At 35.7% G+C, this 17,493-nt stretch overlaps 3 protein-coding genes and 1 long non-coding RNA gene across 5 annotated transcripts; 2 read left to right on the top strand and 2 right to left on the bottom strand.

Annotated features, from left to right (window-relative positions):
- The first annotated feature begins 158 nt into the window (after nt 1-158).
- Nucleotides 159-6,986, top strand: LOC103863934 (AAA-ATPase At5g40000). The gene has a single exon (XM_033289736.1). It carries the CDS (start codon nt 5,191-5,193, stop codon nt 6,601-6,603), a length of 1,413 nt encoding a protein of 470 aa, XP_033145627.1. The 5' UTR covers nt 159-5,190; the 3' UTR covers nt 6,604-6,986.
- On the bottom strand, nt 6,672-8,686 carry LOC103863935 (beta-glucuronosyltransferase GlcAT14A). The gene is made up of 4 exons (XM_009141698.3): nt 8,110-8,686; nt 7,953-8,028; nt 7,756-7,871; nt 6,672-7,462 (listed from the first exon to the last, which is right to left on the bottom strand). Exons 1-4 carry the CDS (start codon nt 8,684-8,686, stop codon nt 6,948-6,950), a joined length of 1,284 nt encoding a protein of 427 aa, XP_009139946.2. The 3' UTR covers nt 6,672-6,947.
- A 2,967-nt stretch (nt 8,687-11,653) lies between these two features.
- Nucleotides 11,654-13,336, top strand: LOC117133464. The gene is made up of 2 exons (XR_004457297.1): nt 11,654-12,525; nt 13,009-13,336. It is a non-coding gene; the product is annotated as an uncharacterized LOC117133464 (long non-coding RNA).
- On the bottom strand, nt 13,283-16,202 carry LOC103863932 (GTPase Der). Of its 2 annotated transcripts, XM_033289735.1 has the most exons (11): nt 15,991-16,202; nt 15,792-15,957; nt 15,570-15,717; nt 15,432-15,536; nt 15,133-15,357; nt 14,806-15,056; nt 14,502-14,725; nt 14,296-14,421; nt 14,026-14,211; nt 13,819-13,956; nt 13,283-13,732 (listed from the first exon to the last, which is right to left on the bottom strand). In XM_033289735.1, the coding sequence occupies exons 1-11, from the start codon at nt 16,024-16,026 to the stop codon at nt 13,421-13,423; spliced, it is 1,917 nt and encodes a 638-aa protein (XP_033145626.1). In that variant the 5' UTR covers nt 16,027-16,202; the 3' UTR covers nt 13,283-13,420. The 2 variants fall into 2 exon arrangements, with proteins under 2 accessions (XP_033145626.1, XP_033145625.1); XM_033289734.1 differs by having other exon boundaries at nt 15,432-15,717.
- Nucleotides 16,203-17,493: the final 1,291 nt, after the last annotated feature.

Below are 17,493 nucleotides of genomic sequence, written 5' to 3'. Positions count from 1 at the left end.
CATTTTAAGTGAGTAGCAAATCATTTTTTCCGGAATTGTATGTATATCATATGAACTTAAATTATGTGTAATATCAATATAAATATTTTATATAAAATGAGAGATATAAACTAGAAACATAAGGTTAATTATACATATGTTCGGTTATCTTCGGATATCCATTCGGGTTCGGGTATTATCCGTTCGGGTTCGGATATCCAATCTCTCCTTATTCAATACCCGTTCGGGTATTTTGCTACTTCGGTTCGGATTTCGGTTCGGTTTTTTTGGATCGGGTTCGGGTGCCACTTCGGATATCGGGTAAAGTGCCCACCCCTAATATTGAACATTAAACTGCTTTTAAGATGGAATTTACTTGATAGTCATTGTAGATTTCGATAAATAAGAGATGAGTGAGATATGGTCTTTTGTGATTGGCATAGCTGGTGGAAATGTTTGTAATTTATAGCAAAAGCTATGGATAGAGTAGGTCTAGGATCTTTATACAATCATAAAAAGATCTAGTGTATTTTAGAAACAACAAAAAATCGCAAAATAATAGAAACAAATTCGTAAGCAAATCTTTAATATAATAAATTCCGAATAAACACTAACAAATTTTCTTAACTAACTTTGGAAATGTGACCTCTAATTAATAGTTTCTATATTTTAGGAATAACAGAAAAATCGTAACCAAATCTTGGTTATGAACTTAGATACATATGAATCTTTAACGTAGATAAAATTGGAAATATGGTCTTTAATTGATATTTTCTAAATGTGTTTATGCTCCATGAATATTAAAAATATTCATCTCGTCATATATGTAACCCATATCACTTACCTACCAAGGGTAACGTTGCTGATGCTGCAAATATATTCCCTCTGCAATGTATTTTATGTAAGCTTCAAACAGGGAACACAATTTTTCCTGCTAGAAACAATTAACAATAAGAAACAATTAACAATAAGCAAAAAAAATAATCTAAAAAATATACCATCCAAGTCTTCTGCAGCATCGAGACTTTCTTCATTCATGAGCTTGAAATTTCAACCTAACCATCAAAACAAACAAAACATTATGAGACAGAGACTTATTTTGAAACTTAAGACACCAGTAATTTAGAAGACATAAATCGTCAAAACACTCACATTTTTCTTCTTCTTTTTCCTCAGTCCAGTAAATGAACTCTTGCGGCCATCATTAGCTTCAGAGAAAATAAATCAGACACAAAGTTACGTGCATTCCATTAAAAAGAAACAAAAAAAAAGTTTTACAGCACATAGACTCAGATCAAGATACCATGCAAATGCAATGAATCAGATTTTTCCACTTGTGACTCTGTTGAGTCCTCGATAGGATGCTGAATGACTACATTTTTCTTCTTCTTCTAAGTGGTTGGATCAAACAGTGCGAGCTAAGGATAGCCAAACCGTTTAAACAACACAATCATACAAATCAAGCAAAAAAAGTAAAAAACAAAGTCTAACTTGAGCCTTATTGAAATCTTTAATATATAAAAGGATTGCAAAAATAGACAAAATCAACTCAACTTACCTCTTGCTAGTCCTTCTCCTCCTTCATCTCATTATTTTCATCAGCCATGATTGCTACTGAAAAAGATAATAAACACGCAGAAACCAAAAATATGCACCAGCGATAGCAGAACTGATAATGTATCTAAAAGATAACAAATTTCAACTCCCAATAAGAATCAATACAAATGATTATACCCCCAATAAATCTAGGTTAAGTTTTCACAATAGATTTATCAATCTCTTCAATCATTTGCTACGTTTGAAAAAAGAAAATGAATTCGAGAAGGAATCAACGAAGACTCGCCAACAATTTGAACGCTAATAGATTTGTCGCAAAAAGTGAAATGAAAGAAGGAAGCCTGCAAGCAATCGATCAGGGAGAGATGGAATATTAGTGAATAAATATTTGTATTGTTAATATAATAAGTCACCTTTATTTTTAGAGTGTGCATCTCACCAAGAGACGAATGGTGGGCTTTACATTTTTGAAAAATGCCTTTAAAATAATTGAAAAAGATAATGGAATGTTTTGTAATTAATATGAAATTTCAGGGGCATAATCCTAAGAAGGATTCTGCTTTAATAGAATAGATGGATATGTGTATCATACGAAATTCATAAGAAAAAATAATTTTTTATACTAAAATTGAAACCTAAACAAACTAAATTATCAGTATCATATATTACGTATTTTCATATTTTATTATTACCTTATAAAAGGATGTAGAGTTCATATTAATATAATATCGTATAAGAGAAGAAAGAAAAAATTTCTAAGAAACCCATTTTAATTTTTTGTCACAAAAATAATTCTCAGTGAAGAAAATGATCAAAATAAATTTTATTTAATGATAAAAATATATTTTTAGCTTAGGGTTAACTAATCTAGACTTAAATTTTAGAGTTAAGGGATGAGGTTTTGGAGATAGGATTTCAAATTTTAAAAAGTAAAAATAAATATTAGAATTTTCAAAATTAAAAAGAGCTATTTTGGTCATTTTCTTTTTTGAGAGTTATTTTTGTGACAAAAATTTAAAAATGATTATTTTAGAGAATTGTCCTATATGAAATGTACGGTTTAGTAGCTTTGATGCATTGGAGTTCATATAATTGTTTCAACTTTCAACCTTATAAAAATTCGGTTTACTATACCTCCGGTTTGTAATTATGTAACAACAGAATAAGATGCATGGTAATGCATGTGTTTTGTTTGCATCATACTTTCGGTTATGGTTTCATTTACGATTAAAATAATATCATTTATAGTAACTATAAGTTAGGCATTATATTTAGGTAATACATTTCATATTTCCAGGATATTCCCTCAAGTTGGTTAAAGTAAATTAAATATAGTTAAAATTAAAATGTAGTGGCAATCATGTAAATATTAAAACATATCAACGGGACTTCAAAAACAAATCTTGTGTTTTAACAGTATAGATATAATAAAAAATATTTAGAGAATTTGATTACTGTAATCGTATTTTAAGTAGTATACAATAATGTATTAGAATATTTTTATTTAGTTCTTATTTTTTTTATCAAATACAATTATATCAAAAAGTTACCAACTAAAATTTAAAATTACAGACTAAACCCATCATACACTAAAAATATAAATGTCTGTTTGTTTGTAAGATGACGAAAAACATTAACAAAGATATTTTTAATCAATAAACTCAACATGGTAATTGGTAAGATAGCACAGCTCATTATGATGGCAGTTTCTCGGAAATTTCTAAACTAAAACAAAATTAAAAGAAAATAGTAAAATGGTCGGTACAACTAAAGTGAAGATTTTAAAAGAAAAAAAAACTATTAGAGTAAAGACTTCATTCCATCATCAGAAGACCCAAGAAACTGTGAGTTTTCTACGTTCTGAACCGTCTAAGAGGTCAAGTCAACAAAGGCAATCACTTTAATGGTTGAAATCAGATCACATATTTGTCTCGATATATCCAAAATACATACATGATACATGTAATTAAAAAGTATCACTAAGTTGGAGATATGTAAGTTCAACACGTTACATAAGCATACGCGTTGAGCCAACAGGAGAGGATTGTCTAATTCGTTTTAGCATTTAGTGTTTTAATGGTCTAGATTGTGTTGCAAGTGTGCCAACGAATCTAAATCGTTCGTTTTAGAATTTTAGAAAATGATTTACAGTTACATGAAATATACGTCACCTTGGCAAGATATTTAGACAATATTAATGTTCTAAAAATTATACGAACTATGAACTATATTCACATGGTCATGAATTAATAAGTGTATTTTACTTACATTATCAATGTAAATTTTATAATAAAATTGTTGACTTGGAATACAACAAATTCTTTTTTTTTTGAATTATACAGAAATATCATTGCCCTACAAAAGTGTTCCAGACTAGTCACGTGTTGCCACATGTCAGTCCTCTGTCCCTGGCAATGCCGAAATGTTAATTCTCCGGTGACTTGAATACAACAAATTCTCATAATTTTTTGATATGTTTTTAAATGTTGTCGATATATAACATTGCATTTAAATGATTTATCTATATATTTTTAGGATTCTTTTTGTTTTAATTAGGTTGAAAGACTTTTCATCAATGTTGACTTGGAATACAACAAATTCTCATCATCTTTTGATATGTTTTTAAATGTTGTCGATATATAACATTGCATTTAAATGATTTATCTATATATTTTTAGGATTCTTTTTGTTTTAATTAGGTTGAAAGACTTTTCATCAATGTTGTTGGACTTTCTTCTTTTCAAAATTACATTGATAACATTTATTAGTGTATACATGTTCTTATATAATTAGTTTTTAATATATTAATACTGTTTTGATGTTTTATTATGCATGTAGTTAACAATCATTTTTAGTTTTAATAAGGAATGCATAGACAAATGACGTTGTAATGGATCATTTTATGATTTTTAAATAACTTCACTTATGCATTCATATATCTCTTCAGGTATCTCGTTATTATTCGAAACTATTTAACTTGACAATTTCTCTGTCATTACGTTAATTTTCTAAAATAAATTTACATCTATATCTTCAATTAGTTCGTCTGATTTCGCCGGAAATTATCGAGAATTCTATAAGATTCTAGCTATTCATACTATCTACGTTCGGCATGTCATGCGGTGACAGAAGCTATATGTGAACAAGTTGCCTATGGAAATAGAACTCTGTATTTTGATTTTCGCACAAGTTTAAACAGACGAATCTTTTTTTATGAAACAAAACAGACGAATCTAAAACGTTTATTTGAGTGGATTAATGGGAAACTCAACAATTTAAACGTGTTTTACTCCTAATTGAGAGCTAGGACGTCTTTTCAAAATACTTTCGGCAGATTTCATCAAGCTTTTGAACCGTTCAGATTGAGACTAGCCTTTTAAAATTATACTAGGGCTTTTTTTTCTTATGACTATAGCCTACTAGGATTATTAAAAGACGACATAAACTTTCTTATAAAACAAATTAAAAGACCACATCCGTCAAGAGAAGAAATTTTAACTATTGCATGAACTCTGCCGACGATATAACATTAAACAAAATGACCAAACGATATAGACTACTAGCCTCATTTTCTATAAAAGCGCCAGGGAGGGGTTGTCACAGAATACAAACAACACAAAGAACAAAAAAAGAAAGGTTATTGTAGTTTTAACGATGATGATGATGGGCGATACATTTGGAACAATAGGATCAAGCATGGCAAGTTTGTTCTTTATTTGGGCAACAGTTCAACAAATCTTCCCTAACCATTTGAAGATTGCCATCAAAGAGTTTCTTTTGTCTTCATTCCAACAACTCTGTTTCGCTCAAAGAGTCTCAGATTATTTCACCAACCTCTTCTCTCCTTACGTCGATATCAACTTCCCAGAGAGTGATGAGTACCGTCTCAACCACGCTTTCTCAGCCATAGAGACCTACCTTGAGTCGAAAGCAACCGATAAATCCAAGCACCTCAAAGGAAGCCAGCTGAAAGAGAACAAAGGGTTGGTCTTAAAACGAGACGAGGTGAAAATCAGAGATGAATACAAAGGAGCTAATGTTTGGTGGGAGATTGTGACTGCTTCTGATGAAGAAAGATCTTACAAGCTCACATTTCACCACCGTGCAAGGAGTCTTATAACTGATTCATACGTACCTTATGTGGTTGAAGAAGGGAAGTTAATTAAAGCCAAGAAACAGCAGACGAGGCTGTTCACTAATAACCCGAGTTCTCAGTGGATTCTTAGCCACAACATGTGGAGATCTATTGAGTTTGAGCATCCAGCGAGTTTTGAGACACTAGCCATGGAACAAGAGAAGAAAGAAGAGATCATGAGTGACCTCACCGCTTTTACCAATGGGAAAGATTATTACAAGAAGATTGGGAAAGCTTGGAAGCGAGGCTACTTGTTATACGGACCACCAGGAACAGGTAAGTCCACCATGATTTCCGCCATGGTAAATTTTTTGAACTATAACATCTATGATCTTGAACTCACGGCTATAAAGAACAACTCGGAGTTGAGGAAACTTCTTACATCGACATCTAGCAAGTCCATTGTTGTGATTGAGGACATAGACTGCTCTGTAGATCTTACCGGTAATAGAAACAAGAAAGACAGAAACTCAATGGAAAGGAATGGAGAACAGGATAAAGATGAAAGCTCGGTTACACTCTCTGGACTTTTAAACTTTATTGATGGTATTTGGTCAGCTTGTGGGCAAGAAAGGATTGTTGTGTTCACAACAAACCACTTGGAAAAACTTGACCCGGCTTTGATTAGGAGAGGAAGAATGGATATGCACATTGAGTTATCTTATTGCACTTATGAAGCTTTCAAGATTCTTGCCAAGAACTACCTGGATCTTGATGATCATCCTTTGTTCAAGAATATCAAGTCTTTGTTGAAGGAGATAGAGATTTCTCCAGCTGATGTTGCAGAGAACTTAATGACCAGAAACCATATAATAGACGTTGATGAATCCTTGAATAATCTGATCAAAGCTTTGGAGGAAAAGAAGAACAGCCAGAGGAGTCAACATGATGAAGACAAGAAGAAAAGCAACAAGTTCAGATTATTTGGTTGATCTTGTGTTTGATGACCTTAATATTGTTCCTCTTTTCTTAGCGGTTCCACTAAGTTTGCAATGTTCTCTTAAGAATAAAAAAGTTCCTATTTGGTGAATTTAGAAGTTGAAAGAGAGTAACTAACTTAAAAGACAGAGTACTACAACAATACATTAACCTGTGGCTTACTGGCTGTGATGGCACGTATGCTTCCAAGAGCCAAAGCCTAAACTGTTCAGTTTCTTCACTTATACTCTTGACTATTAGTGAGATACAATTAGATCCTGAATCACATCCAATCCCAACAATGAAGGCTGCTAGATCCGATCTCTTTGATGTTCTGCAACGTGGTTCACTATAAGATTTACTTGCATTGCTTTGGTCGAAAATTTTCAGGAGATAACAGGGAAGTAACAAGAGTCTCCAGCCGTCGAGCGCCTAGACCAGGCCTTATAACATCGGTATCACCAATAACAGCACAAGGGTCAGTCCCATTTTCATGGCTTCCGATGCACCAACCACCAGGTGTAGGCATTCCAGGACCTCTGTTGAGAAGCTCCTCATCAATAGTGTCAAGAACAGGATCTTCTCTTCTGAACTTTCTAGCAAAGGGGGCATTGCTATTGACCATTCTGTCCATGTCTGCAAGAGTGAGATGGTGTGGATGCTGCTTAGGCGGATTGTCCCACGCTATGAAGTGCAGGTCGCTGTTTACTGTTGTGTTTTTGAATTCCTCGGCGTTGCAGAGAACTGTGTGGAAATATCCTTCGGGAGAAGAGAGGAAATTGGAGTAGTACATCAAGACGGTACGAGGTAGATTATCCCAACCCCAAATACAATAGTCTATGAATGGCCGAGACAACGCCATCCAAGCAGAACCTGTTTCCAAGAACCACATGTTAGTTTAAGAGAATCAAATGGCTGACTGATTCTCACAAAAAATCTTCTGCAGAACAAACAGCAACACTCAACTTATTAAAGATCATGACTAATGAGACATGGAGCAATGTGACAACTCAAGTTAAGTCTGCAAATTGCTCAAGAGATGAGAAAGTTTTACCTAGCAATCTAAGCAAAATGATTCAGTGTTGTTCTACTAACTAGACATGGATCAAAGTCTTAGCAAAGACAAGCAACAAAGTCGAGAGATGGTTTAAGAAGGGATCAATCACCTGTGAAGAGCTTGAATGCAGTTGGGATGCTTCGTCTTTGCTTAACCCAAAACACATCAGACTTCTTGTTCAAATAGAGCCCAGGATCTATAATCACAGGCTTAGCTCTCTGCGATCTGAAACAACAACCAAATCAAAACCTGAGCTTTAAAACAGAAAATGTAAAAAACAAAACTTGAAACTCTCTTTTCTCTTACGCTTTCCACCCAATGTTACTAGTATGATCAATGAAGTTCAAATCCCGCGGCAAATGCGAGAATACATGCAACAAATCTGCTTATTACAAAAAAACACCCAAACAGAAGTTAAACCGTGTAATGAAAACAAAAGCTTCAAACTTTAACCATCTCTCACCATCTTGACTCATTAGAGGATAATCCGAGGAGCTGAGATTGATGAACCAGTCCCACTCAGCTCCTTCCCTGAGCAAAATCGCCGCCGCGTGAAGCGTATTAGCCACCATCGTCGGCCCACGATACGTGACGAGATTAGCTTTCTCGATCATATCAACATTCCGAAACCTCCGGAACAGGGAGGAGCTTCGAATGTATCCATTGAGCTCCTCCCTCTCCTCCTCCGACGAAGCTCTGTCCAGATGAACAACGTAGCGGTTACTCGGATGGTAAAGAGCCAGAAGAGTTCGCCGGAGAGACTTCCCGTCGCCGGCGGATCCGGAGATCAAGTACGCGAATCGCGGCGGGGCAGGGAGGGAGGAGACGGGTTTGGGTTTGATCTTGGACTCGACGAAGGACGGCGGTTCAGATCCGGTTAGCAGAACGGGTCGGGTGAAAGGGAGGAAACGGGGCCCGGTTGTGAGGAAGAGTAAGAAGAAGAGTGAAGGGAGGAGAAGCCACCACCATCTCGTCCTCTCTGGATGATGATGTTTCTGGTGATGCCTCACATTCGAGTAATAGCTTCTCAGCTTCTTCATCGGATCTAAGGAATGGGTCAAATTCTATTCAAAGTTGATATGAAGTTTTTAAAATACTTGACTCTACCGAAATAAACCCATTTAAATTAAATTATAAAAATATATCTAAATTTGAAGTGTTTTTAATCAAAATCGATCCAAATATATAAACATGAATGATTAAGAAAGCTGAACCCGTAAACCCATAAATTCGAAAAACTAATCCGAACTTGAACCATCATGCCTCAGATGATAGTATGATTTTCTACTTCTTTTTTTTTTGTGATTGCTACTTAATAGTATGACCTCTTCTAAGTGGGAAAAGAAGAAAAAAATTTGGAATCTAGGTGATGAGCCATTCAATTAAGTTTGGAACTTTATGAGTCAACGTGGGATTTTTAATGGTTAACGTATGAATTGAACGCAGATAGATTGACTTTAGTAACCACTAGTCTAGTGCCCGGTATTCATTCATTGTTTAGGCATGTCCATTTCAACCAATAATGAATGGGAGAACCCAGTAGCGGATGCAGAAATGTAATTAGGTGAGAACACATACATAAAAAAATATTTTCAGTTAGAGGCATTTCATAGACACCATAAGAATTACTGAAGGAAATTTTAAAATGAGATGGGGAAATGTGACCCCATATCCTTGGCTGTACGTCTGCCTCTGATTTCAGCATCTTAAGTTTCCTTTGTAGCCTTTTCAGAGTAGACCGAAAATAAAAAAGAGGAGTTTCATTCCATACTTGATTAACAACCTCCAAAAACCTTGGATGGCTAGCGACATGCGTAAAAAACTTGAAAGGTTTCGTGTTCACTGGCGTGGAAATCCGCAGACTTGTCACCATTCTCGAGTGATCATACACTCTACCCGCTTCGAAAACCGCATGAGATTGTTCAAAAGCGGAGATCCAACAGCTATTTCCCATAACTCTGTCAAGCTTCTTGCTTATGGGGTTATCATCTTGATTATTTGTCCATGTGTATTGTGGACCAGAGAGAGCAACATCCACCGAATCACATATGCGAACAATATCCATATCATATCACATATGCTGACTCCCCTGCTATATTCAGGAATCGGGAGTGCTCCATTGCCGAAAGAGTAACATTAAAATCACCTTGAAGGATCCACGGATTTGGCTCACTTGCAACCTGCCGCGATACCATTTTCATTTCCCTACACAACTCTCACCTTTCCACCATACTATTCGACGCATAGACAAAGAAGCGCAAAAGTAGGATACCAAAAATTCGAGGATCCAAGAGTTTTCTAAAACGTTTTTGGTGGAAGATGGTTCATCCCGGTTCGATGGTTTCATCTCAAGAAAGATGTCATTTGACTCCTTGAAACGAACCAAACATGTAATCATCTGAGAACTCACAAGCACTGGCACCACATCCACAGATTCCGACCAGCATACCAAGATACGCCCCAATCTATGGTGACTGTAGTTATGCAAACACTGCCAGCCTAGAAAAGTCACATTAAAACTCCAAGAAATTTTTTTTTCCGAACCTTCGTTTCCACCAAACATCCTAAAGATAACTTTGCAGCTCTAACTCAAGATCGTACCGCTTTTAGTTTGCACGTCTTATTGAATCCGCACATGTTCCAAGCAAAAATCGACGTCATGGGTTCCTACGAGAGGAATTTTTTTGCTTTGGTTGTTAACTACCGTTTTCACCAACCCATGTGAATTCGCAATAACAGACTTATGCTTCCCTCTACCTTGCTGCCCAGCAGCTTGAGCCGACCTCTTTAGATTTACTCGACTACCAATTTCCTCTTTCGCTGAGTTTGCTTGTACCTCATCCTCAGCAGGGTCCTCATCCTCCTCAACTATTATTTCTCCCTCCTCTTCCTCTTCCTGGTGAACCATTTGAAGAACCTGAAACCCATTTGGAGACTCAATATGTGAACCATTTGAAGAACTTGAAACCTATTTGGAGACTCAACATCCTCCACTATTTTATTGTTTTACTCGACCAGACTCTTATTCTCAACAATTATCACTTCATTTATTTTCTATTCTCGCAGTTCGTGGGTGGTCAGCTGAATAGTTCGTGGATGGGCAACAGTAGAAAACATATGGATAGACATTATGTAGATGGATATCTAATGGATAAGTAGATACTATATGAAAATATCTACTTTTGGACATTTTTGAAACAAAAAAAAATTGATTTATTAATTTACCGCCACATTATTTTTTATTATATAGTTGTCTCTGGAAACAAAGTTCGCCATTACTTTATTTTTTTTTTGTCATTTTGAATTTTATTATTGGGTCAAAGCCCAAAAGGGACAAAGCCCGATACAACATTGAAACAAAAGCCCAAAAGAACAAACTGGGCCACTGTACAATACAACCTTGGACCGCAAGCCCAAAGGAAAAACCCGTTGAAGAAGAAATCCGACTCACCCCACCACGTGTCCGGTCGCCCGGCGACCAATGAACACGCGTCCTGACGAGAGCCTTCAGTCTTCTCCCGGAGCCAGCAAGGAGACACGACGGATCACCGTCGACGGCGAAGACGAACTCGAGACGAACCGTTCAACCAGAACAGTCAAGGCCAAAGCTCGAGCCGCGAAGTCAGATGTGGCAGATCTATGAATCGACGAAAAGTTCAACCGCCTACAATCGATCTTCAAACCTCCGACTTACTTGCATGGAACAACAGACATCTTTATTGATCTATCTAAGCTTGAAGATGCAACAACCCAAATGATTGGGGATGAAGAAACCATCAGAGTATCAGATCGAGAGGCAGGAAACAGATAAGCCCGGAATCGCAGATCGAGATATCGGGAGAACCCCGGAAGAGAGCCGGCGAAAGCGATGTTGAGAAAACCATCACCTCCCGGAGACAAAAGCCGGCGAAGACGGTGCTATGGAAGCCACCGCTTCCCAGAAGCAAAGCCGGACGTTCATCGGAAGAGCTGATGCAACGCCGGAGTCCAAGACCGGTCGGAAACACCGAAACCGGTACACAAAAACAACGGACTCTCTCTCTCCCTTAAATCAACTCATAACCTTCTGAAAGATGAAATTTGATAAGAAGGTTAGAGGATTAGAGAGAAAATCGCCATTACTTTATTTCAACAATATAAAAATAATTTTATAGAAATATTATCTACTAAGTCTATCTTGCCTATTTGATATATGGTAAAATATCCGATGTGTTGATTGTTGATAAAAATCCTTACATGCATCAGAAGATCGATAATGATTTGGAAAAATCTTATGATCTTCTATGTTCCTATCATATGTCTTGCTAGCGCAAGTATTGCAGAAATATAATTTTAGAATCGCTATACAATCTTTTAGAAAATTTAACTTACTGTTCATTTATAAAAGTTAATATATATATATATATATATTTTAAATTTTGTAAGAAATTTAAAAAATAAAACAAAAGTAAAAGGATGGTGCCAACCATTTTCCGGTTACATCATGTATTCCGAGTCCACCCACCCACCTTCTGTGCTTTATACTAACGTTGTAACAACTACTAACAAAGTTAAAGAGACTTTGTCGGCTTTGGGATTGAATTGAATCACACTCACACATCACAACTTTATAAACTGATGAATACACCCTTTCACTAATTAACTAACCAAGAAAAAAAAAAATGAAGCTTTCATCACATATCAAGATGATCTTGGAGTATTTCGATACTCAAACAAAAGTCACTGGCCTCGTAATAGCACTGGTTATAGTCCTCTTATGGATGAGGTCAGGCCCGACGATGAGGGCTCCGGGAGGAAATGGTCGTCGTATTTCCAGGAACTCATTTCAAAAGAACCCCAAAGGCTACTTCAAGGATCTGCGCAAGAAGTAAACATCAGAGTATGTGGAAATAATAATCACGACTTTGTATACTATGCGTTAAATACTATAACGATGTCATATGTATGTACCATGTCGTGGATCTCTATGAAATAACTACTTGAATTATTCGTTTTTTACATGAGCTGTTTTATAATACTTATCTCCAGTTTGATAAATTACGATAAGATCATAAGATTTTGAAAGTTTGATACTCCCTCAGTTTTTTTATATAAGTCGTTTTAGAGGAATTTTTATGTTCCAAATTATATGACGTTTTCGGTTTTCTATGTAAAATTTATTAACACTTAATGTTATATGACCAATGATAATATACCTTCTATTTTATTATTGGTTGATTTGTGGTTAGGTAAATAATTAATGATGTTTTTGTTTAGAAAATATAAAAAATTAATGATTTCTTAATCTACGTGTATAATTCTAAAACGACTTATATTAAAAAACGGAGGGAGTAGTAAAGTGTTCTTGAACTATTTTTCTCAGAGTTCCTATGCAGGACAAGAGTAACCCTAAACTTCAGATCTGAAGGAACGGTACGAATAATCTTGTTGTGATCATAATGTTGAGTGTGTACGCTATCCAGGCCTTAGATCTGGCATGACCCGGTAGCTTTAGTCAGTCAGAGATCTCGCTGGACCGTGGTGTTATGCTTAACCAAACTTATCTAAAGGCCGCATGTGCGTCAGCTCAAAAGTTTTAGAACGTTGTTTGCATACTCATATATTTTGTGTTTCTATAATTTATATTGTACTCTGAATAAGCTGTGGACATAACAATTTATTTTTTCGTCTGTTTCCCCATTATCTTTTCACATCCGTTGTAACAGAGAATCGTAGCATAAGAACAACAAGAGAAGAAAAAAAAAAGGAATTATTTCTTTAGTTATAACGACTTCTTAAACCGAAACGGTCCGTTTGTCTGAGGTGGTTCTTTGCCTTGCAGGACCACCAGTGCGGTTGGCGGTTCCACCGCTGCTTTTACCAGAGGGACTAGTCCGAAGAACAGACCTCTGTATGATTCGAATAGGAGTCCCTCCTAAATCGAAGTCATCTTTCAATGATTTAGTCAAGAACCTTATGTCGCTCTCCAGTAACTGCGTTTTACCGGTCAGAAACGCCACAAAAGTTGGCGGTCGAGCTTTCACCTGAGTGAAGAACTTGATCTTTGGCTGCGAAGCAAAGTCTTTCCAAGAATGTCGGCTCATCACCTAACACAACACACATAACAAAACGATTAGACAACTCATGATGTCACATTTTTTCTAGAGTCTAAATCCATTGATAAGTGTCAGACCTTAATTAACCAGCGGTTGAGGCGACCAGTGGAAAGTCTTGAACACCATCTCTTGTATGTGCCAATAACTTCATTCATTACTTGTAAACGTCCTCTTCCCTCTAGCGCAGAGATAAACACAACAGGGATTCCTGTTATCTGCGACCAAAAGATAATGTTTCTCATCGCTCAAGAACCTGAGATTTAACAAAAGATCAATCAAATTACCTGTGGGATAACTGTCTGAACTTCAATGGGAACAGCTTCTTTGATTTTCTTGTACATCTCAGAGTTCTGTTTCCCTCTTAGACAATCCATTTTGTTAACGATAACGACCAGACCACGTCCTTCTTCTACAGCCCGTCTGGCTATAACTACTTCTGAATGTGTCATACTGCGTTGAGATTTGATGATCTGTACGTAGAGAAAACAAAAACACATGCTATCGCTTTAGGTGTGCAACAGAAAGAAGGCAACTATGTTTGAATATGACAGAACCTCTTCAGCATCGAGAACTAAAGCGACAATATGTGCACGCATCAGACTCTTTCTTGATTGCATGATACTTAAAGACGCTGGTCCTTTGTCTCGCTCTGTTCTCTCCAACCAACCAGCAGTGTCAACCTTAACAAACATCCAATATAAAACATCAAACGAAGTGAACTAGTGAGACCTTGTCCAGCTAATGAGAATGGTAAACGTACCATATAGACGGTCCTGCCCTGAAACTCGAACTGAACTCTCACAGCATCTCTAGTGAGACCAGCTTCAGGACCCACCAACACACGCTCTTCTTCCAACAATGCATTTAGCAATGTTGATTTCCCAACGTTAGGCCTACCCACAATAGCTAACTGCAGCGGCAACTTGGACTCGTCTTCTTCAGAGAGATTCTCCTCACTTGTAACATCATCTTGACTGCATCTATCTGATATACACCACGACAATGAGGTTCGGCAAAGAGAGAAACTCTTCTAGTCAAGTGATTCTTGATACAGTTATATTTACCGTTTAAGGTTTGGACCATGTAATCCTCTAGTAAAGGATGGAGAACTTCATAAAGTGCTGTCATCCCAAGTCCGGTTTCAGCCGAGATAGCAGTAGGCTCTCCAAATCCAAGCGCAAGAGCTTCGGAAGCAACTTCAGCAAGAGACTCACCAATAGACTCCGATTTGTTCATTACCACTATAGGCTTAATCTGTGGAGCATGCTTTCTCAGCCATTTACCAACTTCTAAATCCAGTGGATGCAAACCCGCCCTACAGAAATAGAATTAAAGCACTAACATCAGCTTAGTTGATTGCAACTTAAAGAATTAAAAAAAAAAACTCTCACCTAACGTCGATAATAAGAACCGCGAACTGAGTCCTTGCAAGAACATTAGCAGTCATAGATGTGGTTCGACCAAGAATAGTACCAGAAGAAACTTCAGTCTCAATACCAGCAGAGTCCAAAACATTGAACCTCAAGTCACCCAACTTGGCAATCCCTTCTCTTATATCCCTAGTGACATGATCATCTGGAGTGTTGTAGACCAAAGCCTCCCTCCTCCGAATCAATCTGAATCCACAACAATTAAATCAACAATAACATATCCAAATCAAAACAGTATACATTTAAAGAAGAAACCTAACCGGTTGTACAAGGCGGATTTGCCAACGTTTGGTCGGCCAATGATCATCACAGTGGGAAGTAGCTTGGCTTCGATTTTGGTGAAGTCAATAGGTTTCTTGTAAACAACCATTGGCTTCTTCTTATCCAAAGGTCCAACATCCTCTATATCAATGGTTTCTCCCTCAGAAACAAGATTTGAGTCAGATACTTCACTCAAAGAAACCGAACAAAACCCATTTGTCTGTCTGACTAAGCATGTGTGATTCAGCTCCGGGATCAAGTTACCGGAAAACCGTCTAGAACTGCCTGAGAAGAGAGAGGTTTAAGAGAAAGGGAACGACTTTGGATTTGTTTGATAGAAAAAGATGAAACTTTTTTACCTAAAGATGAGGGTGTGGAGCATTTGGGAGCAGTGATGGGCCATTGGGAGTGAAAGTGGCGAGAATTAGAGAATCTGGAGAAGAACCCAAAACCCAATTGGTTCTTCCGAGATGCGATTGCTCGAATCAGTGACTGAGACATCGGAAGAGGCGGAGATAATATTCCGGTTCAAGCTTTATACACATGCGCGAGGGAGTGAAAGGCTTTGCATTTGGTGAGGAGAGAGAGGTTCATAAAAGTGATTCAATTAGGATCAATCGAAAATGAGAAAGTGAGAGAGAGTTTTGTTGTGACACCTAAAACCCTAAACCTGAAACGACGACTGTCTTTGCCTCTCTCGTGGCGAAACTAACAACATGCGAAGATGGCTGAAAATAAATCGTTTAGAATCCAATAGGTTCGGGTAAATTGTAAACTTCGAAACCATTAACTGTGTTTACTGAATTTTGATTGGTTAAAATTAAAGTAATATATTTATTATAAAAAAATTTAAGTATTTTCTTAGTAAATGTAAAAACTCTAAAACATGTATCATTCTGAAACAGAAAGACTATTAACTAATCTATCAAAATTGAAATTTAAGATGATGAATTCAAGAATTTTAATTGTATCTGAAATAATTGAATTGAATACATAAAGTAAAAGATTTAAATTATTTGTTCTGATTCTAATCCATTTGTCTATTTTCTGTTTTATATTTTTAAGAAATGCAAATAAATTTGATGGAAACCCATTCTTCTAAATTTCATAAACTTTTTGATTCTTTGTACATGAAAATAAAAACTTGACTAAAAAAATATGAAAACAAACTATTTATTTATCATATAAATAGAGAAAGTCATTTATTGGTTCCTTAGACTTCTATAATAATTTTCTATTAAATTTCTCTTAAATATCATTATCATGAAATTTTCCTAAATTGGATAACACAATATTTAATAAGAAATAAAAAAATTTAAATTAACTAACACTAGAATTAAAAATATTTTTTAACAATAATTAACAAACTTAATTTAATGACACAAATATTTATAAGAATTGATCAAATACACAAGAGAAAAAGACTAAAATAGCACCAAACCAAGTTTTTGTTCCCAAAGTAGCACTCAAGTGTCAAAGTCACAAAAATAGGTTTTATTAAAGAGGTAAATATACACTTATACCCCTTGGGTTAATTAATCCAAACCTTAGAGTTTAGAATTAAGGGGTGGAGTTTTGGAATTATGGTTTAAAATTTTATAATAAATAAATACGAAAATAAAAGATAAAAATTTTAAAAATAAAAAGTATTTTTAAATTATAAAAAAAAAATTTGAAAAAAAATTCAAAAAAAAATTATAAAAATTTTGAATCTGAAAACATATAATCTGAAACTATATAAAAAAATTCATTTTTTTATTTTATTTATTTTTGTTTGTTTATTTAATTTTAATTCTAGGGTATTAGGGATATTTTATCCTTTAATGAATGTCATTTTTGTGACTTTCTCCTTCTAGTGTCATTTTTGTGACATAAACTTCAAAAGGTGCTATTATTGACAATTGCCCAATACACAATGTGATATAGAAAGGAAGATGTTAATCATGTTTTCGATTGACAAAAAGGGTCTGAAATTTTTTTTAAAAAAATGTCTAGAGCTGCAAAAATAGGACACTTGCTTATGATTAGAAGTTGTAAGAACTCAAGTTTTTATGTTAACCA

This window comes from Brassica rapa, chromosome A04 (assembly GCF_000309985.2).
Source record: "Brassica rapa cultivar Chiifu-401-42 chromosome A04, CAAS_Brap_v3.01, whole genome shotgun sequence".
NCBI lineage: Eukaryota > Viridiplantae > Streptophyta > Magnoliopsida > Brassicales > Brassicaceae > Brassica > Brassica rapa.
Note: the sequence above shows the minus strand (reverse complement) of the source record. Positions and strands in the feature narration are given on the sequence as shown.